This window comes from Thunnus maccoyii, chromosome 22 (assembly GCF_910596095.1).
Source record: "Thunnus maccoyii chromosome 22, fThuMac1.1, whole genome shotgun sequence".
Taxonomy (NCBI): Eukaryota; Metazoa; Chordata; class Actinopteri; order Scombriformes; family Scombridae; genus Thunnus; species Thunnus maccoyii.
Window position 1 is genome coordinate 19,934,128 of NC_056554.1, and position 25,108 is coordinate 19,959,235.

A 25,108-nucleotide genomic window follows, 5' to 3' on the forward strand; every position below is an offset into this window, starting at 1 on the left:
CATGTACTTACTCTTGCAGGCTTGAAAGGTCATTTTGAAATGTTTGTGGCTTGGACAGCAGCTGCAGCAGCTTGGAACAGTTTCATTGGATTTCAATGAAAACCCAGTTTCACTGTTAAATAAAAGGATCAAAATGTCCATAGAAACTAAAACCAATACTGCCAGCTAGCAGACTTGGTTCATTTTGATGCCATTTTTTAGTGTTGCAGTGTGTCTGTCTACGATATAGTAGCTATACAAATACACATTAGTGATCATTTTCAAAGCGTGGTTGTGTATTTAGAAGCCATGTACGGTGAGATCCAGAAAGAAAACCCATTCTGAGCGTTGTTTTTGCTGCTATAGAGCAATGTTAATAAAATATACTCCGTCTAAAGTCATTTGATCGTAGTCAAAGTTTGGCAGAAGCTTTGAAACTATTAAGCTTTTTTAAAATCATTTTATATGCTAGCGTATAATGATAGCCTGTCAGAGCTGCTACATTTGATTACGGTCCTTCCCTGCCGTTTTTGATGCACAACCTCCTGATTCTGCCAGAGGAGATTTCTCATGGTTTGAAGCAAATCAAGCCCAATTGTGCTAAAATTGGACCAAATCAAAACACACAGTGGCTCATACTGTTTGTAACACTGAAGATGACATGTGTCATCATTATCTGATTATTAGCTGATTCTGTATATAACCGAATCAAATTTAGCTTAATTGCATTATTCATAATACATTCTCATGTATTATGAATATTGGCATGGGTAAAATGACAATACAGCAGAGCCAGCAGGCATTTAGAGATATAATGTCTTTTTCAGATGACTCATCAGCTAGTGAGAAGATGGTACTCCACATCGCTGAGGAAACAGATGATGACTTGTTGGCCACCATGCCTACAACACACACCACTGAGGACCTGTTCACTATTATACACAGGTATGACCCCACACAAGCATATATCCAATTCATATTTCAGACATACAGACAGATCTATTATATTACTGCAGTTACATTTCCTCAAAAGGCCTTTGGAAAGGATAAAATTGTCTGTTGTGACGGTAAAAACTTATTCTCACAGCCCAAATGGTCTCAGCAAATACAAGGCTTGCCTGCCAGCTTATTATAACCCAGAGTGTGTGACGAAAGGCACATTGTCTTTTTGAAAAGGTGTGAGGCGGACAGAGCATAAGGTTCCCTAGCAACGGCTACATGTACAGTGGGTTACTGCACGACCAGCGGCTCTTATTTTGTCCTTTTTTCCCACACACATATGGATCCAAGCACACGCAGAATCACAAGAAAGCTAGTCTCTAAGCAACAAGTGTTCATGATTTTACCTTCCATGATGCTGAAAATAGCTTGAAAGGTAGAGAAGAAAGGGTGAGGAGGGGAAAAGTGTTTTCATCTCCTACAAGAAAGGATGGAGTCCCCTCTGCAGTTACACGTTTTAGTTTTTTATTCTGTGAAAGGAGGAGCAAATTGGGGAATATAAATGTTTTTTTAATGTTTTTTTTTAAAATCTTTCCACCTTCCACATTTACTAATCTTTTTTTGTCTTTTCTTGTCTTCGACCAGGTCCAAGCGGAAGGTTCTTGGTCGCAAGGAGCCGTCGGACTCCTTCGGTAGCCGCCAGAGCCTGGTGTCCCCAGTGAAGCACAGCACCAGTGGTGGCGACCTCCGAAATCTCACCTTGGGCAGCAGCCAGAGGTCGAGCTCCCGCAATGAGAACTTCATGGCCCTGCTTCAGAAGAAAGGCAGCAAGTCTTCCAGCGGAGGGGCCAGGGTCTCTGCCATGGAACTTCTCAAAAGCACAAACCCTCTGGCACGACGTGTCACAGAGTTTTCAACCACCACGTCGACGACCGCCGAGGGAGGAGAGGCGGCATCCGGCAACGGCAAACCCAATGATCAATGAACTGACGTATTGTAAAAGGAGGCTAACCAGGTCTGTTTGTTGTTGACAAAGCTACCAACCAATTCTACAATCTGCCACCCACTGGAGACGGGGCCTTCTGACAAACATGTCCAACTGGATCGCTCCAACTACTGATTGACCATTTGCACTGTCCAATCATATTGGAGCACATTTTTTGGACAAAATGGTCCCTCCCATGGTTGGAGCGTTATTGTTCCCTGTCAAACCGGTCCCTCTAGGAAAGCAAGAAAATCTGTGGAGAGCCAAGTTTGTTCTCACTATATTTTCAATGAAAGGTGGAGGTTTTGAGGTCATGCTTAAACACTGCACCGTGTTTTCCTTGTTGGGGATTTGTTCAGTGTGGAGGCCGGATGGGTGAAAGAAAAGGGATGTGCAGATGCTGGGAATACGAGGATATACAGTGGATATCTACTCCTGGCTACATCTAGATGACAACAACAAGAAGAGGCCCTAATGACGACATCCTCTGTGGTACAGATCTATACCACAGAGGATCAGTAATCAAATGAATCCAAGAAATAAATGGAATAAAACACAGAAGATGTGAGAGTTTCAAATGATTCCTCTACGATTCAACCAAAACCCTCCAACCAGTAGCACTACAGCACCGACACCTGTAGACCCATATGAATTGAAGGGTACATTTTTAACGGTGTGATGAGGCATTTGAGAAAGCCAATATGCCTAAAACCTTGGACATTGTGGCTCTATGGTAAATGCTATACCATAGCAGGCAGCAGCGGTGTCGTTTTCAAAAGACAACATTCGGATGAAGCGCAGGATTTACAAAGAGAAACCACATGGGGGCTTTTTGCCACCAAAGATCAGGCATGAGCATGTCACAGATTTCGTTGCTCATGCTATGAACATGAACCTTCACAAATACATTCCACAGAGGCACCCAGCAAGCGGACGACATTTTGGAACGCAAGCACTTTTCTCTTTTTTTTTTTTGGCGTCGGAGGTCGTTTACACGGCGCAGCCTTTGCGTCGCTCAGTTTTCTTGAGACACTCGACTGGTGTCCGTCCTTATTATTTTTATTATTTTATTTTTGCTTATATTTTTTTTTTTCTTACACATGCTAGATGGCCATACACATGTTTAATTGGACTGTGCTGTATGTATCATGTACAAAGATAAATGTAATGCATCTATCAACCAATATTCATTTACGAAGACAAAAAAATAGACAGTGTACAGATATCAGCAAGCAGCTTGGACAACAAACTGCCCACACGATGGAGGGAACACACACACAAAGACTAAGGAGTGATGTCATGGAGGACAAGCAGAAGAGAGACCTATCTACACAAGCGTGTGTGTGTGTGTGTATTCATATGAGTGTGTGTGCAGATGAAATCACGCCTGTGGAGTTTCTATACGGAGAGTATGAAGCAGGTCTGGTTATTAAACAGGGTTTTTATTCGTTTTGGGCTCTGGTGACAGGACCAAAGGACTGTTAAAAACTACAAACAGGCCAGAGGGGACCTAGCAGTGTGTGTGTGTGTGTGTGTGTGTGTGTGTTCATGTACGTGTATGTGTGTGTGTGCATGTAGAGGGAAGTGCCAGGAACTGAGTGGGAGAAGAAAGAGAGGGAGAATACATGTAGTGTTTTGTGCGTCTGTTTTAGTGTTTGTGTGCGCTTCACACTTCGCTGCGTGTGCATGCTCGGACTCGCACATGTCTGTGTGTGTGTGTGTGTGTGTGTGTGTGTGTGTGTGTGTTTATGTGTGCATCATCAACCTTCATCCTTCATCCCTTCCTTTCTTGGGAATGCTGTAGGATTCAAGTCACAGAACCCCGAAAGGAGATTCTAGAACCAGGATTCCTAAATCAAGAGTATTCTGGAAGCAAGCGAGCATGCGAAACAGTTCCAGAACCCGACGGATTCTGGAACGAGGGTGTCTTGTGACATCATAATCCTGTGCAGAGGGACATTACAGGGCCAAGTAGTTTCCGTTTGTCTCGCCCTCCTCCGTGCACGTTTTCACACGCCGTCTCTCCCAAGAGGGGAGGTACCGCTCGTCCCTCTCCTCCTTTTTTTTTTTCATCAACTGCCGGAGCACTCTCTCCATCTGTCTCTCTGCATATAGCATCATTCTCTTTTATTCTCTTTCCGCCTTTCTCTATCCTCTCCTCTGGCACATAGCACACACTGTCTTTTTTTTCTTTTCTATACACTGCAACCTCTCTCCGATTTTGCACGTAGCACCGCCTCTCTATTTGCCCTCCTCCCTTCCTCTTTTAACCTTCTCTCCATCCTCTCCTCTCTCCCTGACCCTCCCCCATTTTTCCGCTAACCTTCCCCTGTCTTTCTTTCTCTCTTCCTCCTCTCCACCTCTCTCTGCATTCAGTCTATGCATCTGAGCTCGGCAGTCAGACGACACGACACCGGATGAATGTCAATGAATGACTGTTAAGAAAATAGATGCTGTGCTTAGTTTGAAAGCGCAAAAAAAAGAAAAAGAAAAAACATCCTTCTCTTGACACTTATCTTCTGCCTTCTCTCTTTTCTTGCTCTCTGAGTTTTTATACTTTAGCTTTCTTTTTTGTTTCCATGTAACATGGAATTAACATGGATGGGTGTGTGAATGAATGAATGGGTAGGATCTGTGCACAAACACGGAAACAGGCAGGGTTTGAATGTGGTTTTGCATAAAGGACTTTGAATTTTGGACTCTGAAACACCCTGTGGTCTTTGACCCTGGACCAACCCTCAGTTCTGAATCCCTGTGTGGACAGTCTGATAATTCTGGATTAGCAGTGGTTCAGCTCCAACACCTGACTTATCCCCTGCTTGGATAGACCGTGTGGAGGGAGGAGGGGGGCCTTTCATCTCTTGACTCCTAATCGGCAAACTAACCCATCGGTGCTATTGTGTCAGAGCTCCCCCTAGTGGACGGAAAAGGAGGAACCACACATGAGAACGTGAGAGTAAAAAGAAAAACTTGGTCACACACACATCTCTCTCTTCCTTACGACAGTCCTTCAGGTATTCCATCATCCTGAAAAAAAAAAGATGAAGAATTAAAAATGCATAAATTATCACCATTTATGATGACTAGTCAAGTGACGCTTGTTTTAAATATTTAGTGAATGAAAAAAGATAAACCTATAAAACTCTGTGTTTGTTTGCCTTGTATACTGAATTTTGGGGCGTGTTGCTGCAGCGCCTACTGTGTTTTTTATTTGATTTTATTTCTTCTTTTTTTTTTTATAATTTCAGCTGCCTTGGTGGTTCACACACAAACACGACCTTTTCTAAATCTAGCCAAAAGAACATATATGTTTAATCTGTATCTGACCTGCGAGGAAAACTGATATTTTGATTCTTTACCGAACAAATATCTGCCCAAATCTGCAGAAAACAGCGGTGAAGTTATATTTTAGAGCAATATCCCCCAGATAGCAAATCACAGATCTGACATGGCTGGACTGGAAGCAGCAGAGCAGCAACATGTGTCCAGCAATGACTCATCTGAGATCATATAAATGATGGAGGGAAATCTTACAAAATATGATTTGAACTAAACCCACATATTTTGTTCAAAATATGGTAACAGAGTAGGAACAGAGAATAGAGATATGAGTACACTGTTAGGGCAGAAAGGACGTGTTGTTTTTCAGCACAATAATGACAGGAACCATTGCCTTTCTTGTTATAAAGTGATGTGTGGTGTGTAGGTGTGACACACGCTTGCATCTAAAAGAGTGTGTAAAAGGGTGGGCTGTCAGAGACTGTGTTTCACTTTCAGCGTGTGTTCAGGATCAAGAAATCACCGTGTTGTTTTCCTTGTTCCTGCAAAGACAGATGGCGGGTATCTTCGACATGGCACATTTGGTTTGACAGTGACTTGATAGTGAAGAGAGAGGTACAAACAAACAAAAAAAAAACATATGGGTACACTGGTAAATAGGGTGCTATCCCGTGTGTAGGGATACAAATCATTTCTTATTGATAAGAACATTTATTTTTTACAGATATTTCTCAGAGGTAGAGTTGCTACAGAGGCAGAAATAATCTCACAGGTTGGGTTAAAGAAACTACTGCGACATTACTGCCAACTTGCTGCCGAATTTTTGCTAATTTTTAGTTATACTGAAAGATAACTGACAAAAAAACATATTTACAAAGGGAACAAAATGCTGACCCTCAGTGTATTTGGTTGATCCCTCAAATCTTCCTATACACTACAAAAAAATGAGACTATTATTAACCAACAAATGAGACTATCTCTGCTTACAGAGCAGTTCTGCCTCCTAGAAATTCCTGTGGAGCTAAATTATTAATCTCTAAAATATGTTGACAACATATTATATTGAAAATGACATTTCTACAAAGTGTGAACATATAAAAGAGCTGACAAGAGGAATATATTGAATATTTAGTATATTATCCCTTCTTTTGGAGGACAAGAAGGGAAGAGAGGAAGGAGGGGAAATGAGAGTGCAGAGAGGAGGTTTGATTCTGCTGAATATGGGGATTACCATGCTGAAATTTATACATATTCCATCATCTTTTCCCTTCACCTCCTCTCTTCCCCTTTTCTCAGCTGTCGCGTGACTCAGAGGAGTAATCATGTTAAAAGCTTTTCCCTCTCTCTCTCACTCTCTCTTTTGCTTCACCTACAAAGTGATAAAAAAAAAGGTATGGGAAAGCGAGAAAAGATGGAGCGCTGCAATCGCTCGTTAATTAATTTGGTTACATTTTACAGCCTGTCGCTGCAGATAAGGAACTGCTGAATAGCGACTTGTTGCTAAGAGACGTAAATAAAAGCTGTGTCGAAAAAGTTAAGTCGGAGATTCTGATTTAAGGCAATGAGTGTTTTCTCTAAAGCCAACAGAAAGATCACAATTTATCTGAATATGGATAAATGTCCCCTCAGATTGCATTAAGAGACTTATGACTCCAAAACAAATTTGACCAGAAGTAATCTCAGTATTTGCAAAGAAGCCCAAATTTAATATATGAAAAACAGCTACTATATAAGTAAAAACTGTTATTTTAACAGAGAAATATACCACAACAGGGACAAAGCTTTACAGTAAATGCAACGGTCCACATTTAGTAAAACCATCACAGGAGCACTTTTAAAAAGTTCAATACCAACACATTATATTTTACCACTATACAACTACCTGCATGCCAAATTAATGATTATGTATATGTGAGTATTATTCAGGGTTTTAACTATTACTGGACATGTAGAGCAACGATTCATGGTTCTGCTTCCCAACTCAAACCCAGTGGGTCCCAACAAAGTACCAGGATTTGGGTCATACTGGGGTTTTACTGCCTAAAGCGTTGGGTTTGATTTGGTAGTCAATGTGATGCATTAGCCTGGTGAGGTAGTGGATTAAATAGGGCAAAAATCAAGCTTTGACTTCGTGTTGGGTTCAGGTCTTAAATTTGGAAGTGCCTGTCAGATCCAGTAGGGTTGGGTGTTAAAGACATGTGTACAGGCTGGGTTTGGGTCTCATTTTCAGGACGTGAGCTAAATATTTGGGATATTTTGGCTGTAGCTCACCAAAGTACTAAGGTATTCACCTCAAAGCACCAAAAAATTGCATTTGAAAAACTGAGAAATAGTATCTTAATCCCAATTTTAACCATACCAATGACCTCCCCATGGTAATCCACAGATCTAACTGTTAAAGGGGACATAACATGCTTTTTGTGATTTTCTGTTACTTTTATACTGTTATGATGTTAGATGTCTATGCTAAATATAGTCAAAGTTGAGGTGAATGTATGGAAAATGACTTAAAGAGAGACAGGAGTTAAAACGGTTTCAGACAGAGGCTGAACTGAGGGGCTGCATAAAGAGCCGGTATGAGATAAGATTTATCTCTAAATCATGCAATGATATTACAGTAGAGCCTCAGAATAAAGATATAGACCTGGAAATGTGAATGATACATCCCCTTAAACACTTAATTGAGAATAAATTTTGAAGATGTAAGCGCGGTTCGGCTTTACGAGAGAGTGAAAGAGGGTGGAGAAAAAAGCGACAGAGAAAGAGAGATAGTGGCTGCAAATTTGGGCCAAAGAGTATCTAGTATTTGTTTTAGGAGTGCCAGAGGGGTGAGGTTTACTATGTTTGGACATTTCAGGGGTACGTTGGCATGCTGCACATCACAAAAACTGATGTCCTATGGTGGTAAACCCCACCCCCCCCTCCCTGTGCCGCTCCAAGCAAAGTGAAGCAAACACCCCCCGACCCCCCCCCCCCCCCCTTAGCCCAATTTAAACCCCAGTTTTGGGGGCTGTACAGGCAGCTTATAAAAACACAGAGATGAGACATAGAAAAATATAGAGAAAGAGAGACAGACAGAGTTATTGGAATTATTCTATTTTTGTTATTCCTCATTGAAAAAGACATATTTAAAGGAATATTCCATGTACATGTATGTATTGAATAGCCTCTGTTTCCCTGCCCCATCCAATGGTGTGATCTGTAGCTGCGAGGTAGTGTCAAACACATAAACGCTTCTCTCTGCAGCCAAGCAATGCCAATGTGATGAAATTATTATATCATTATAAATAAATTATTTTTCTTGCTTAAAAAAAAACAAAAAAAACGGTTGTTTGTTTGCTTACTATGTGTTGTTGATGCTGTCTGCCCTACAAGTCTTCAAGGTTACTTTCTGAATTAGTGTTAATGAGTTCCCCCAGAGAGACAACAATGCTTTTGTTAATTGGGTGTTCATGTCTACAGTGAAGTATGAGATGCCAACTAAAACCTCTTGATACAAACTTTCATCATTATTTACTTCTTTAGGCCATTTAGTCTTGAAAGTACAGTACAGTGCACATTTGTATAACAGAAGTTGTTTTATGAAAGAAATATGTCTATCTTTGTTCCTACTTGACAAGAAACAGCTTCAGTGTCTTATTTGCTTTCCATTAGAATGAAATCTTGAATTTCCCTTTGGACAAGTTTGAAAAATCCTGCTGTTTTCCCCAAATATTATCTTTGTTGGATATTTATATAAAAATACATCTATGTTATCAGGTTGAATCTCAAAACAGGGCTGCAATAGAAAAGAAGAACTGCCCAGTCAGGGTCTGATTAACCCAGTATGGGGCCCCTATTGACCCCCCTGTGCATCGTATGTATTTGTTGTTTTTTAAATCACATTTTTGGGTCATTTTAGGGAATATTTGCCATCCAAGGACAATATAAAGTAAAAATAATAAAGGCCTTCAACCTAGATTGTTACTTGGGGGGCCCTTTATCAGACAGGGCCTCAAGATTATAGGTAATAATGCAGATGTTGCCTTAAGGTCCCTATCGTTTCAGTTTATATTGTGCTTTAGTGGTGGATACTGTGTAACCAAAAGGTATGTTCAGACAGGACAGGAAGCAAATTTTCGCCTTGCATCATTTGCGCAAATTTGACCATTGGACCGTTTGTGTTTATTTGCCCCAAACACCCAGTGAACCAGCTGTATGTTAGCTGTATGCTAGCTAGCAACGGACACACCGACAGTGTCTGTGAGTGTGTCGAGTTCAGCTTCTAACTTAATGCAAAACTCACCAGAAACTCTGGTTCTTTCTGTTATTTTCCTCCCATCTCTCTCTCCTTTCCCCTCTCTTCTCTGTACATTTATAAAGCAGATTCATAAAGCTCCAGGATACACACAAATGTTTCTCTCAAGTTGAAACATTTTCAACTTGCACAGACACGTCTTCACATCTACTTGCATCTTTCAATCGACTTTGTATGTTATCACGCTATGTTTAAAAGCCGTTTCAAGTTCTGTCTGAACTCACAGTCACAGCCACACTGGGGCTCACGTGGCAGTTGCCCATTTTCCCCAGTTGGGAGGAGGCTGAACATGAGCCTGGTGTAAGATGTTTACAGACAGATTTCTGGGAAAGGGAATCATCTAAAGAGTTACCTTATGGCTGTCATATGGAGCTGAGGAGATATGCAAAGCAATAATATTTGCAATATTGTAGGGAGACCAGAAACATTCTGTTAACCTGAAATGATTTGGATGATTTTATGTTGTATAGTAACTCTATGTTGTTTGCTAAAAACAAAACAAAACAATGTTGTAGTGTTATTTTTCTCTATAACATATAATCTAGACTATGACGCCAGTCCAAGCAGGAAGTTCATTATTTACAGGGCATTGATGAAAATGGAAACCAAAAATTAAATTACATATATAATTATAAAAGAATAATAATAATAATTGATAATAATATTACTGTTTTGGAGAACATGCAGGTGGAATTTTCCCCTAATCTTTAAATCCAGAGCAGTGCAGCGTGATTTCCATTAAGAAGTACCAGTTAACGTGCAGGTTCCCAGCCTGGAGGGAGTGTTAAGTTGTATCTGTGTTTCCATTAAGAATATGCATGCTGTTGTAGCTCCGGGGGAAGATGCTGTTTTCATAATTAGCTGCTCAGCAAGTCAGTGTTCACTCCAGAAAACAAACTCACGTAATTACCTGGCCCACTCTTCTCAGGGCTGTGTGTGTGTGTGTGTGTGCGTGTTCTTGTACTGCTATCTTTGTGGGGACTATAAGTAGTTATTGAACTTGTGAGGACATTTTTGGAAAGGGAGGATATTTCAGTCTTTAGAAGGGCTATTTAAAGGTTAAATCATAGTTTAAGGTTTAGATTAAGGTTAGGGTTAGGGGTGCATTATGTAAGTGAATGTCCTCATAAGAATAGCAATGTTTCCAAATGATTGTGTATGTGTGTATTTAGGTGTACCGTCAAGGCCGGTTCTGCAAACTGTTTCATGTTCCATCTCCGTAATGACATCCTCTCAGATAATTGCCTCCTTCCTATTTCCTACACATACACACACACACACACAAACACACACACTCTCTCTGTCGTGTCACTATTTTCTTGTTGAGCTCTAGAGCCATCTGGTGGCCATTTATCGTAAGTGCAACCATTTGCACAAATATGAAAACATATGAAACTATCAGATGAATCCAGCTTTGATCTCTTCTCTCTCTTAAATCTCTTTCAGTCGTGACGGAGGAATGTGTATTGAGGTGGTACAGACAAATATATCTTCATCAGTGTTAAATATGTTCCTTTATTGAAATGATTTTATCACCATTTGAACTGAGGTTGCTTAAACAATTTCAGTTGTTTTTCAGTGTTTTAAAACAAGCTCGCCTGCTGTAACATGTGACTCAAAACTGAGAAGAACTATTATTAGAAGGGGAAACCAGGATGATTTTTTTCCAAAACATTCAGTTTTGTTTCCCCTTTGACAAAGTGAATGCCTTACAGTTATCTAGTGACTTTGCTATGCATTGCACACTGTAGCTTTAATGCAGAATTTAAAATAAAAATACCTTCTATATGTATAATTTATGAAGAACTAAAGCAAAGTATGAACCACAGAGGGCCTGCTGGCATGAAGATACATTTACATATATTTACATCATCTTTCTAACAAATCTAAAATTCAAAAGGATGCAGGACCAGGAAAAACAGGACTTGCAGGGCAGGTAATACAGCTTTTTGAGCTTTGAGTAACGTGTTATTGTTCACCACACTCGTTTGATAGAAGTGTGACTGTATTCGGTGCAGTGGTCGGCCTAAAGGTCTTTTCTCCTCATTTAGCTGAGATAAATTATGGCTTTGTTGTCTGGTTCTAAATTGATTTTAAACAAATTTAATATGATTTGACTCTGCAATTTAAAAAAAACCTGCAGACAAAATAAATAACTTAATCTTAACCAAAAAGAAACTTAATTCAAAACTGAAAGTTGCAAATCTTGCACCATCAGTGATGCTGGATGCGGTTGGAAATTTGTTCTTTTGCACCTGCAACCACATCCCACTGTGATGTCACAACGTACCCACGCATCATTGAGACGCCGTGACATCACCGCTGCGTGATGACAACTTAAACCACTTGAGGGCAGCAGACAGAAGATTTTCAGCTGCTGTTGAGTTGCTCTTTAAAAATGAAATTGGCCGACAGCAAGTTGAGTTTAAATAAACAAACAGAAGGGACGACTAATACAAATGTTCTTACCGCAGTAGCTTCTGATTAAACTCCTTAAAACAGATAATTTTCTATTTTCTAGATGGATTTTGAACACAAAGGATGAGATTAAATGGAAACAAGTATAAGTTGACCCATCACATTGATGATAACATTGTATTTTAATGGATATTTATTCATATCTAATGCAGATAATGTAATGAAAACATTTAAATCTGTTTACATAAAGATATTAATAAAGGTCATGAACTATCAGCACTTTAAAGGTGGTTAATGTGTGTGTGTGCGTGTGTGCGTGTGTGTGTGTGTTTGTGTGTAAGCTGGTTTTACAGAGTGATTAGTTTAACAGCCTCATAATAAAATGCCAGAGTTTAATTACATCCCTCCCTCTCTCGCTCTCTCTTTGTCTCACAAACACACACACACACACAGGGGATGGCTCATCAAGGCCAAACTACCAAGCTCCACTCTTCCTGTTTCTGACAGCGGAGAGCACGCCATGTTATCTATGATACACACACAAACACACACAGAGGTGGCTGCGGCTAACACAGGAAGAGCTGACAGCAATCTGTAATCGACTCAGGGTTATCGAGAAACAGAAAGAGACACACTTCTGCTGCTGCTTTTCTAATTAAAGCTTCTTTTTTTTTTTTCTCAGTTCAAATATTTAGAAAACAAAGATGGAGGGGAGATGATGACACCAAACAAGAAAAGAATCATGTGGCAAGAAGAGATGGAAAGCAAGGAAGAGGAAAAGAAAAAAAAAAAAGAAAGTAGAAATAGGAGATTAAATTACACTGGAAGGGCGGGAAATAAAGAGAGGAAGTAGAACCAAACAGAAAAAAGGAGGGACCAGGGACTGAAGTCATGTGGGGAGGAGGGAGGGAGGGAGGAGTAACGTCAAGTGCAGCAAGGAGGAGAGAAGAGCAGCAACATTAGAAAGAGAAGAAGCAGCAGAAGTAAGAGAAAGAGTCAGAGAAGAAGAAAACTGCAGATTTCAAACCTTCTTTAACATCCTGATTATTTTGGAGTACCTGTGAGGGCGAGGAAGGGTCTCACACACACACACACACACACACACACACTCACACACTCTCACACACACTCACACACATTCACTCCTGACTAATGCTCCTGCTGGATGGACCTATGCCGATCACATCAGGACCTCGAGCTGTGTACATAGGAGAGCGACCTGTGCGACCAGACATGCATTTCTACTACGTGGTGGGTAACACATGGGCCTGCATGTGCATGTATGTGTGTTTGTGTGTGCGTGCATTTACGTCTTTGCATGTGCATGTGCATGTCTTTTTGTTTAGTGTTTCTTGTTGCCATGCAACCCCTCCAACTCCAGTTATTTTATCTGGAATTCGCTGACAGGCTGGGAATCTTTCCGACTGAATAATAGTCGGAAAGCGAACAATTAAAGATAAAAATATGCTGTTTTCTCCATAAAAAATGTTTTATAGCGAAACCGCAGATCCTCAATTTTGTCAAAGTGTGTTGATTTCACTTTTTGAATCCACTTCAGTCGTGGAAATGTGTAAGTTTAATGTGGCATAACATATAAAACAAGAGATTAAGGAACTTGGTGATCCCAATAAATTGAAGGTCTCTGACTCAGCATGTTTATCAGTCACATGTGCTCTGTAGTTCTTTTATTATCCTTGTTTTTATTGCACCGTCATTAAACTCAGTTGGACTTTAAAGCAACGCTCCCACCAGACTTACAACCCTAATCTTGAATGATTGCTCTGAATAATTCTCCAACTTCGCCTGTTACACCCAAAGACATCATTCCTGTAAATTAAAAAGTCAACTGACTCGTTGGCCTGCAAAAATGTTCCCCCTTTGAATTTGGAATCAAGGCTCCACCTCTGTTAGTTTCATCAGATGGCAGAAATCCCAGAAATCCGAAAATCTAATCAGTTGTTCCTTGGCTCGGCGCCTATCACTCCGCCAAACTCGTTGAAATACGTTTTTAGATTCTTCATATACAAACACTCGAGAGAGGAAAAAAAACATCACCTCAGGCAGAGGTGGAAAAAGTTGCTGTATTATCTTTTGTTCCCTAAAACAACAATAGATTCTGATTGCAGACACGAGTAAAACTAGGATTAAGTCTGTGTATAAAGAGAAAAAAGCAGAAGTGTTTTGTTGTTGCATGGAAACCTGGAGTAAATTTCCTGATGCTGTAATTCTTCCCCTTTTCCTGCTTTTTTTCCTGCTGCACTGTTATGCCTCAAGTATAGAAAGGTGATCTGAAACTAAGAAATACAATCAGAACACGTTATGAAGTTAATCTGATGACACTTCTTTAATGGAAAAACATCTTTACATTAAACTAACAGTGTCTCGACTTTGGTCTTCATGTGTAGGATACAGAGAAACAGTTTATGTAATGTGGTTTCGAATGGACTTTGATGATCATGATATTTAATTTCTTCCTATAATTTATTTCCTTTCGCTGTTTTTTTTTCATTATTCGGAGTCTTATTTAATCTGCCATGAAACAATACAACTCATTTTTAATTTTATAAATGCCTTGCTGATACTCAGCATTGCCCTCAGCCTGCAGCCAGTTAAACCTCACTGTAATGTGAGTTGACTTAGTGCAGATTAACATTATTAATAGCACGGCAGCATGTTTTTTTTTTTTATATGAAGGAAACTCAAAACCAGCAACGGAGAATCAGAGTCAAAATCACTTTAAAGGTGCATTAATCTTTTTTTTTTACATATACAATTGATTAAATGATTAATTGTAACATAAAATATGTCACTCCTAGTTACAGACTCACTGTAGGTTCACCCAACTGCATTTCCCTTTATCTTAATGGAAATTTTAGCATCTTTCAGTTCGTTGTTTTGGTTTTATAGACAGCTTTGCTATTTTTGCAACCCCGTCGCCCAGCAGAAGGCGACTGTTTTCAGCCAAAAAACCTCTGATAAACCCATTGTTCATGACCTGCCCTGCACCAAACAACAAGAAGACAAAGTCAGAGACTAGCTGGTGAACATACTGAAGCATTTAACAACAAAATAGCCAAATATTTGTCCTCAGGAGTTGGTGGAGACCAAAAACAGAGCTAAAAGGAGAGCGAATATTGGACGCAATCATCAGTTGGCGACAAATGCGAATGCAAATGAATGCAAATGTTGCTCCATGTCTGCTGGATGTGTAAATAAGCAGCTGTTTACTAAGATTTTATAAGTGATAATATGCCAATGTTGTGTTTACAGGCCCAAAGTGTCCAAAAAATAAATTAAAACTTGTTTAAAAGCATGAAAACAACCGAGAATAGACAGAATAAAAACAGCCTTTGCACAGCAAATACATTATTTATTGCTTTCAACTGTAAACTTTCACTGGTGACAGTGACTGGTGGTGTTGTTAACTCGTGCAACAAAAGTGGTCAGAGCTGCCAACAATGTGTGAAGCATATGAGTCTGTAGGAGAGGAAGTGCTACATGTGTGAAAAAAGACACATTTTATGAGCTGCTTATTGTTTCTAAAGGAATGGTGACTCACTTTCACACTGTACAGTGTAAAAGTACATCTGAGGACGTGAGTTTTCCTCTAGAGAAACATTTCGTCAATTCAAAGTAAGCTCAAATGGGTTCATCAGACTATTATGAGATATTTTTACTTCTTACAAATATGTCTCCTGCTGCTTGTATGCACCTGCAACCAGCAAGAAGGGTTCAGTTATAAGGCCGAGACCTGAGCTCTGACTTTACGGCTAGTTTTGTGTTGTGAGGGTGTCATGACGCATTTGGGTTTGTTTTTCGAGTCTTGAGTTTTTATTTGCAAACTCCTGGAACAGATAAGACATCAGACAGGTAATAAACACACTTTGAAGGTTTAAATATAAGCCGTCCACACTTAGAACCGCTTAGACATGTCTTCACACTTGACTTGGACTTGTGAGACTTGACCCAGAACAATCCCACAAAAAGAGGCAGAAAGACAGACTTTGCATCGCCTCTCACATCGTTTATTTAACTTTTTAAACCTCTGCACTGAAAGGATTTGGTTCGAGATGCAAAAGAAACACTATTAACACACATGTCACTCACTTAATTTGACTTGAGACACGATTTGACAAGACTTGACTCAGACTTGCTCCAAAGACATTTAAAAAGAGCTCCTGGAACCGACTGAAACATTAAGATTAGATGTCTTTGGTTATCACTGAAAAATTTCCTGATATCAAACTCTGTTATAACTGCTGGAAAAGTCTTGACATGAGTCACTTGCTTCTGTTTTGTGAGTTATATGCAGAGAAATGTGAAAGCTGCCAGAAGTTGTTTTTATCAGTGTTTTTGAGTGGATTTTTTGTCTTTTTAGAGAGAGAGAGAGTTTTAAAATGCTCTAATTTGGCAACATTCATGCCTGCAGATGCACAAAGTATGTGCTTGTACATGTGTGTGTGTGTGTGTGTGTACAAGTGCGATGATCATGTCTTTATGACCGAGGATTGAGAGCCTCTGCCATCTGCTTTGGAGTATCACTTGGCCATGACTGACCAAATCAAGTCCAGCTAAATCTTAAAGTTAATAACAAATATTTAACACACTCTCTCACTATCTCTGCCTCTTTCTTTTTTTTCCCTTCCTCTCAGACATCACCAGACAGCTGCATCACTTTTCTCTCAAACTATTATTTCTGCATCTGCCCATCTGTCATCTCTCGGTTTCGCTCTCTCTCTCTCTCTCTGTCGTTACCCCATCTGTCTCTCCCTCGTTCCACCGCTACATACAGCTCGTATAGCTCAATCATATGTTGTGCTTGTCTTTTTTTTTTGATTTATGAATCCGAGCCTGGAACTTCATTTGACTCCAAGATGTAGCCAAATCCCGTTAAACGTCCAAGCGTGGGGGTCATATTTATGATGTGAAAGCTGCGGCTTTGACCTCAGAAGCTTGTTTGGTCGCCGGTGTAGGTTTTTCACGGCTGTTGTGTCTTTTGTGAGGCGATCGAGCGTCGAGTGTAAACCGCTTTAAAGGTAAAGGATGCTTATTGTCGCTATCTGTTAAGCTGTGGTTACTGTTTCAAGCGCAAACTGGAGTTTGAAGACTGAACTGAACTTTAGTCAGAGGCAGAGGCTGCTCTCGAAACAGAATTAATCTTGTTGGGTGCATTAAAGGGTCATTTCACCCAATTTAGAACATTTTTCCATTTACCTTTAATAGCATCTAGCCATGCACTAGACACTTTTGGTTTTGGGATATCTGTTTCCACCCCTAATATAATGGAGGAGAGGTGAATCTCATTTGTGCTGCTCACTGCTTGTAACGTAGACGAATAGATTTTAAACTGCTGTTGAGTTTTTACTGGAACTAGTTTCTAGCAAAGAAATCTGTTTATAGTGACGATCTGCAGACTATCTGGAAAGAGAAGTCGCTGCATAGTTTTTCCGTTTTTTCCCCCCAAATTTGATTCATCAACAGCTAATAAAACAACCTTGAGATAAAGCTATTGTGTCAAGTGTTATTTCCAAGGTCAATAAAGAACTTTTACACCAATATCGATGAGAAGTCCTCGTAAAAAAAATAATGGGAGGTTTTAACATTTTTATGACAACTGATGAAAATCATTTAAAAGCTCCAAAACATCTTCTAAATCTGTTTTCCAAAGTCAATAATGAACATTTTTTAATGCTTTTAATGCTAAAAAACAAACATTATTACATTCATCTCCCTTGTGCTCTGACATAAAAGAAGCAAGAAAACATTCTTTTATGTAATTTAGGTGATGAATTGACCTTTAAGCTTCATTAGTCAGAGCCAAAGAATCACTTTTTTATGGAGCTTAAAGTTCAGTTGGCAGTTTGCAAACAATGAGCTGATGCATTACTGGTCACCAACTGGTCCACTGGTGTTGACTGGGACTCTAAATCTGTACAACAGTTTCTTTTATAAACGCACCAATGTAAAGACGACATTCATATGTGATGCTTTTGTATACTGTCTTTTGATTTTATCATTATTATTAGTTATTAAATTCTCTTTCTTTTATTATTTTTTCACAGTTGTATTGTCTCCTTGGCGATAGCTTTATACATAAGTCACTCTAGATGCAGGTTGACCTTTCCTCTTGTTTCCGTGTTGGGTCGGAGTGAGAACGGGGGGGAGTTTGAGTTGGCTGGAAACTGAATGTATCATATGTCATCTGTTGTATGACTGATGTTTATATCGTAAAAAATGAAAATTGCAAGTCATAATAAAAAGAACACAAAGCTGTAATATCCTCTCAATCGGGTTTGTTTTCCTACACGAAGGGTAATGAAACAAAAATATTCATGAACCTGAACTTCTCTGCAAACTATCACGTAAATCAAAGTTTCGTTTAATCTCTCCAAGGCTCTGAGTCAAGGTTTCTTCTCGCAGTTTCGCACCTATTCTTGCCCACAAAAGTCACATCTTCTTAATTTACATTTTCCTGTTTTAAATATTGTGCTGTTTAGGCCTGAATACCAAAATCTTAACCTTGAAATTACTGTCTCCTGCTTGTTCCTTCTTTGAAGTCTATAAAAAAAATCGTCTTGTTCTCTGTTTTTATCAGTCCCATTGCTTGAATTTTGCATAACATCTGTTACATCTCTGGTGTTTAAATCACTTGAATCTGAACAAACAACTGGCTCTAAAAGATCTGTTATATCCGCTGAAAAGATTGCCAGCATTTCTCCACTATAGATAGATAAATTACGACCAATTCTTTAACATAAACTCCTCATCTTTGCTCTTCTTTTTCAATTAAAGTAAAATCTACTCTGCAGGGTAAAAAGTCAACTCCTTCCTGGTTCACTTAAGCCAATCATGTATGCATAATCCCACCACCCACACAGGAGCCAATCACCATCCTCTTTATCTGCCAAATTAGCTGCACCTGCACACATTTGCTTCCAGCTTCTGTTGTTCATGCAAACATTCAACCAGCAGCAGCAGCAGCAGCAGAGTGGCATCTGTGATGGTGCAGTCTGTGCCAAACAGAAATCTTAAACATCTCTAAAGCTGTCTCTCCAAACCGAATTTGATTAATGTTCGGTGAAATGTTGAAGAGATAAGAGAGGAAGAGGAGGAAACAAATAGGGCGACTATCTCTTGCATCATGTTTCCTGTCCCTCTTTTTTATAAAAAAAAATTAAAAATGCAAAAGACACTCAAATGGACAAAATTCAGATAACAAGAGTTTGACCGGCCAAGGATGGTAACTGTTACCCCGGTGAGTGCTTTTAATCAAACTTTATGTAATTGGTATTTATGTTTATGCCAGTTTGCATATATGAAAGTATTGTTCTCTGACAGCTCTGCCCAGCAACGTGTAAGTCAGGAAATCAGATTATTTTGGCATCAACAGCAGCTCTGCTTCAGAGAAATGTTTTTAACTTCAGTCTGTATTTACTGAATATTACTCATATCTGTTGCTTATATCTCTGTTTCTACTCTTCCATGCATTGACTCTCTCATTTCTTTCACCACTGATGACTTTGTTTTCACCCAGTTGTGTTGACTGGATTAATCCAGCATCACTAAATCATATTTTTACACAACACTTAAAATGCTTTTGGCCGAGTTTCTCCCCTCCTGTGTAAAGCTAAAATATATGACGTGTCTGATCTTGTGTGTGGTTTAGCTCATACTTTGAGAAGAAAGACATCTAATGATCTGCAGTCTGTATGTGGAATTATGTGTTTGTGTGTGTGATGCTGGTAGTGCTGGTGAGGACATTGCCTAATGTCTTGGATGCTGCGCGTAATAATGAACACCATATGTCATGAGAGGAAAAAAAGAAGGGAAGATGAAGTTAAGGATTCAGAGGATGATGGGGAGGGGTTCATGGACCATCAGTGATGAAAGATGAGAAGAAGCATGAGGGTGTGACTCTTTTTAGAGATTCATTTTCGACCCCAGGCTCTGGAGCCACATGCACCCATGGTAGTTTAGGATCAGATCCCACCACGACCTCGTCTCCGGTATCACCTCTTGTCAGTCTCGGGTTTCCTACAGTACGGTCTCGGATAGAAAAACACACCCAGAGGTGTTTACTGTCCAAACCCTGAAAGCTAAATTCAACCAGGCAACCACAAAAGTAACTACTCCTTTTTATAATATGGCACAAAGAAAGTTCTTCAAGATTTTGCTTGGGTTAGATTCTAGAAATGTTGGTTTTATATTGAGCTACAATTGCAAAAGTCGTATGATAATGGATGCATGAATGCAAAACTTAATAGTTTAATTTAGGATTTTTAGCTTGATAAAGATGTATAAAGATTCACAGGGAACAGAGAAACTTTGTATTGATTGTTAGACCAGGTGAATCTCGTAGCGTACCATCATCGTCATCATCATTGTCTAACAATAAGCACTCGGAGGAAGGACTCGGCCCAAAAACCTTCATGCGTTGAATTGATATTTTCTGCTTGAGTCACGGTGTGCTGACTTTTCACTTTGTCTCACGCAACTTGAATTTCCTTCAGCGAATTTCAGCATGTGCCTGAGACTTGTGTTTTTCTCCGAAGTCTGAGGAAAGTCATAAATAAATTTTTTTTTTTGTTGTATTCTGGAGATGACGGAGCGTTTTCTGCCCACGCGTCGACTCCGTGGTCGATATTCTGGTGAAACTCATGACCTCTCTTTTGTTAAACGTATCTCACGGTTCATTTTTCACTCATCATGCAGAGGTTTAGACAGAGATTAGAGCGAAAGCTTTCATGATTTATACTCCAGCTATTTGTAATAGTTTGCAGAGGGAAATCTAATTGAGGAGGTTGATCAGTCGGACTGAAATTTAAGAATGTTGTAAAGACTCAAAGTGGTAGCTGTCTTTGTTCTTATCTCTTTTTGGAATTTTTTCTGTCTATTTCAGTATTGTTGTGTCTGACTGAAATGAGTAATAAATGTAGTTTTATGTCTTAAAAAGGCTCTGCAAATATCTAACACAGCAGGGTGCTATATTTTTTTAGCAAACGTTACTCAAACAGGAGAAAATTAGTTGGTATATATCGGAGTTGTGGTTAAATATAACACTTTTATCTGTACGTTTGAAAAAGAACAAACTGCATGTGGGATGAAGAGGTCCCATGTTTGAGCAACCATTTTTTTATTTTTAGTGCAAATTCATGTGAGTGGGTTTGATTTCCAGTCACATCGTTGGAAATCTCCACCCAGTTTTCCTTAATTTCACACTGCTGACACACACAGAAATAGCACCTCGTGTTAAACCATTTATATTAATTCATTTTCTCCACTCTGGGTGATGCCTTCAGGTATTTTCTCTGCATCTGGTGTATGCAGGCATCTGTGCGTGGTTGCAGTAGTTTGTGTGTGTGTGTGTGTGTGTGTGTGTGTGTGTGTGTGAGTGTGTGTGAGCGCCAATGCCTTCGGGCTGTCCTCCTAAACAGTCTGTAATCTCCCATCAGCCAGCCGTGCTCGGAGTTATATAACCTGTGTTAACATTGGGTACTTTCAGCTGCAGGTTCAGTTTTCGCTGCAGAAATGAGAAAAAAAAAAATAGCCATTTGTTCTGAATTACTACAACAAGAGCTACAATGACAACATTTTGTGATTTTTAAGCTGTACAACTGCAGTAGGAGCCAGTGGGTTTTGGTTTGAGTGTAGCAGACACGGTAGTATTGGGAAACGGACGAACACGTTGAAGGTTTTGCTGGTTTTTGTGGGATTGTTTTACAAATGATAAACACCAGACATCATTTAAGCTTATAAAATATTACTAATATCATCTAAATTACTTTTTCTCTCTCCTTTTCTTCCTTGATTTCCTTGTTTCTCTATTTTTCATGAGAACAATACCAAAACAGATGTAACATTCAAAGACAGTACAAAAAAATGAAAAACCAAACCAACAACTCAGAGCTCACAGCAAATTCTGCATAAATGTATTCATGTGCACACGTTTATGTGTTTCAGTTGTATCTCAGTGTAATGTCTGTATGCCAAAATTCAATATTTTGTGAGTGCAGTATTCGGGTGTGGCAGGGGAGGATCAGCTCTGGAGAAATTACAACAAGGGAGACCAGGCGTCTTAAAAATGTTTGTTGTTGTCTTTTTGAGATAGCTTTGAGATTTCCTTTAACTGGAATGTTCAGCCAGCAAATTAAGCCAACGGGGGGGGGGGGGGGGGGGGGTGGACAGATAGATAGATGGATCCTGTCCTTCCAGTTAGGTAAGATAGTCTTATCGGCCGTTGTTAGAGCCATTCAGATTAATGGTGTGAATTGCTGTGTGGCTCTTTTTCCACCACTGAAGAGTTGTTGTTCTAAAACGCACCACGAAGTGAGTTTTGCAAGCCAGAAACCTCTTAAACTGCTGACGTAACTTGCAAATCATTTGTACAGATCAACACCCCTGTCGCCACCATTACTATATATACATATACATATATATATGTTTGTGCTTGCATCAGTAAAAATCTTAACTCCAGTAAAAGTGAAAGTGATAAGAGCAGTGCTACAGTACTAGCATGCAGAGTGGGAGAAACATTTGAGAAACTTGTTAATCAGTAGCCGAAGACACACTAATCGTTATCTATGCCGGAAAGTACGGATAACATCTGTGTTGTGTTCTCCTTTAGTGGCGTTGGGCAAGCTACTTGGAAAGTGTAGCGAGCTAAGATACCAGTTAACTCTACATTAAATTAAGCCACACTTTATAGATGCATGACACTCCAGTTAAACCCCGGCAATAAAACCATTACGCACATTTGTAGAGGTGTGCGTGATTTTTGCATGCATTCCTCTATGTATATGTGTGTGTGTGTGTGTGAGTGTGAGAACAGCTTATCCCTGTCCTGGTAAGACCTTTATTGAATTATGACAGGAAAACCACAGGATTCCCACTTCTTAACCCTCAGAGTATTTAGTCTCTATGTAAATCTGAGGCAAGGAGCAGAAAAGAAAACAATGGAAACATGGACGGGACTCTTTCCATCTTTTTTTTTCCCCTCTTTAACTCTCACTCTTTCTCTCGCTTGTGCGTATAATATATGAAGTGAGTCATAAATCCAATGATTATTTTATCTCCACATTAATATGTCTTATTTGGTAGTACTTTTGGCATCTATCTCTGCCCTTTCAATCATCTTAACTCACACATGGAAAACAGCGCAAGTGAAGAGAGAGGCGCTGTCGTTTTCTCCGTCCACATGTATCCATCATCATTTATACACCTGTGTGCGGCTGTGTAGGTCTTTGGCAGCCTCACGTACGTGTCAGACTACGTGATGGATCGACTGGTGGTCGACCACAACCGTCAGCGTCTGGTTGATTTACCCACCTCTGAGGCTGGAAGATCATTCTAGGCCTCGGCTCACACGGCCCGGCTGTCTCAGTGACTTCCTGAACTCCTGACAGTAGTTTAGCCATGTCGCTTTGGGGGGTTTCGGTCACAAGCCTCGTCAGGGGAGCAGTAAGGCTGTGATGTCCCTCAACAAAGGCCCCTGACCTCCAGGACAAGTTCATGTTCAAGCGGCGGAATATCTTTTAAGTATCACTGCTTGTAGGCTTGAAAGGCAGCTCTGAGAAGTTTGTAGTTTGCTTCTTGTTAGATATAATCGACTTGGATTCACAACAATTATGACTGAATCCAATGGAGAGCAAGTAAAAAACAAGTCAAAATGTCCGTAGAAACATCTCAAACCACTAACGCAGTGGTATAACACTCCCAGTGCAGCTACGAAAGCCATGAGGAGATGGTGGCATGTCACAGATGTGGTGTATTTAGCTATGTGGATAATGCTAAATACTAAATGGATAATGCTGCAGAGGTGATTTTGGATCTTTTGATAGACATTTTCAGCCCTCTATCCCCAGACATTATGTTTATATTGGACAATTTGACACAATTTCCATTCAGTGCAATCCTGATCGGTACCTAACCTTAACTTGGTGTTTTAATGCTAACCTACTCACACATTAACCATAGTTTAGAGCCATTAGCACAGTAAAATACAAGTCAAAATGGCCGTAGAAACCTCTAAAAGCACTAACGCAGTGGTATAATACTTCCAGTGCAGCTACAAAAGCCATGAGGAGATGGTTGCATGACACAGATGTGGTGTATTGGAGTGTTTGGAACATGTGGATCAGCAGCAGAAAGATGGATAATGCTGCAGAGTTGATTTTAGGAGATTCTTTGGATCTTTTAATAGACATTTTCAGCCCACTATCTCAAGAAATTATGTTTCTTGCATCTTGTGCCAACATTCAGTGCAATCCTGATCGTTCCCTAACCTTAACTTGGTGTTTTTATTGCTAACCTACCCACACATGAACCGTAGTTTATCCACCAGAACAAGAACAATCTATCTTTAACCATATATTATAGTTGTCATGTGTGGAAATTGCAGAAAGAACGAATGCTAAAAACATTAGAATTGAACAGAATCTTTGGTTTTGTGAAGCCGTCTAATATCAAAGCTCTTCTCTGGCAATAAAGTTGCATTTTTTTTTGCCATTGCTGCTCATTTTCAAAGGAGGCCTGAGAATTTGATACTCGACAGATAGCTTTTCTGCAGAGTGCTCCTTTAAAACATTCCTAAACCGTAACAGTGGCATTATTTTATCTTGGGAAGTGACCAAAATTAACACTGAATTCATCCAAGTATTAGTAGCTTTTTTTGTGTTATTTATTAGTAAGTATTGTCTGTGATACAGTTTATGCCTCTGTGCCACGGACTTCCATCCATTATCGTCCAAGAACAAATACATAAAACAGTCACACGTTTTTTTTAAAATGTGAAAGTTCGTATTTAACCTTGGAAATAGTCATCGTTTCCAGACCCGACTCCAAAAAAAAGATTTTTAATTCAAGGTACAGTCAGTTGCATTTTCCAGAGCTTTCAACCACATCAGCACGAGCCATCTCCATGATAACTAAGCAAACTCAATCAGCTGATTAAGACTGTACAATGTGATTTAAAGCTCACAAAAAAGGTAGTAAGAGAACTTTTAGAGCCATTAAATTGCACTAAGTGATATATTCCTTCATTACTGTATGGTGAACAGTTACTGGCAAGGTTTTTTAAGACCAACATTAATAAAAGTAATGATGTTTTTCCTTACACCATTTTTTTTTGTTGAGAGTTTCTATTTTTGTTAGAGTTGAGATACCTTTTAAAGACATCTCTAGAGGCAGCTGTGTGACGCCATCTATTTAAATCC

General features: G+C 39.6%; 2 protein-coding genes across 7 annotated transcripts in view; both read left to right on the plus strand.

Moving 5' to 3' along the window:
- Positions 1–8,901, plus strand: part of nhsl2 (NHS-like 2) — a 161,039-nt gene extending 152,138 nt beyond the window's left edge. For 2 of the 4 annotated variants that reach the window (XM_042400667.1, XM_042400668.1), the window contains exons 9-10: positions 807–924; positions 1,564–8,901. In XM_042400667.1, coding sequence (XP_042256601.1) covers positions 807–924; positions 1,564–1,903 — 458 coding nt within the window. In that variant the 3' untranslated portion in view covers positions 1,904–8,901. The remainder of the gene's footprint in view (positions 1–806; positions 925–1,563) is intronic. The other 2 variants (XR_006093406.1, XM_042400669.1) reach the window with 2 other exon arrangements.
- A 3,970-nt stretch (positions 8,902–12,871) lies between these two features.
- arhgap36 (Rho GTPase activating protein 36) overlaps positions 12,872–25,108 on the plus strand; it is a 77,827-nt gene continuing 65,590 nt past the window's right edge. For 2 of the 3 annotated variants that reach the window (XM_042401321.1, XM_042401322.1), the window contains exon 1: positions 12,872–13,148. In XM_042401321.1, the coding sequence (XP_042257255.1) occupies positions 13,050–13,148 (99 nt within the window). In that variant the 5' untranslated portion in view covers positions 12,872–13,049. Of the gene's footprint in view, positions 13,149–18,850; positions 19,153–25,108 lie in introns of those variants that run through there. The other variant, XM_042401323.1, reaches the window with a different exon arrangement.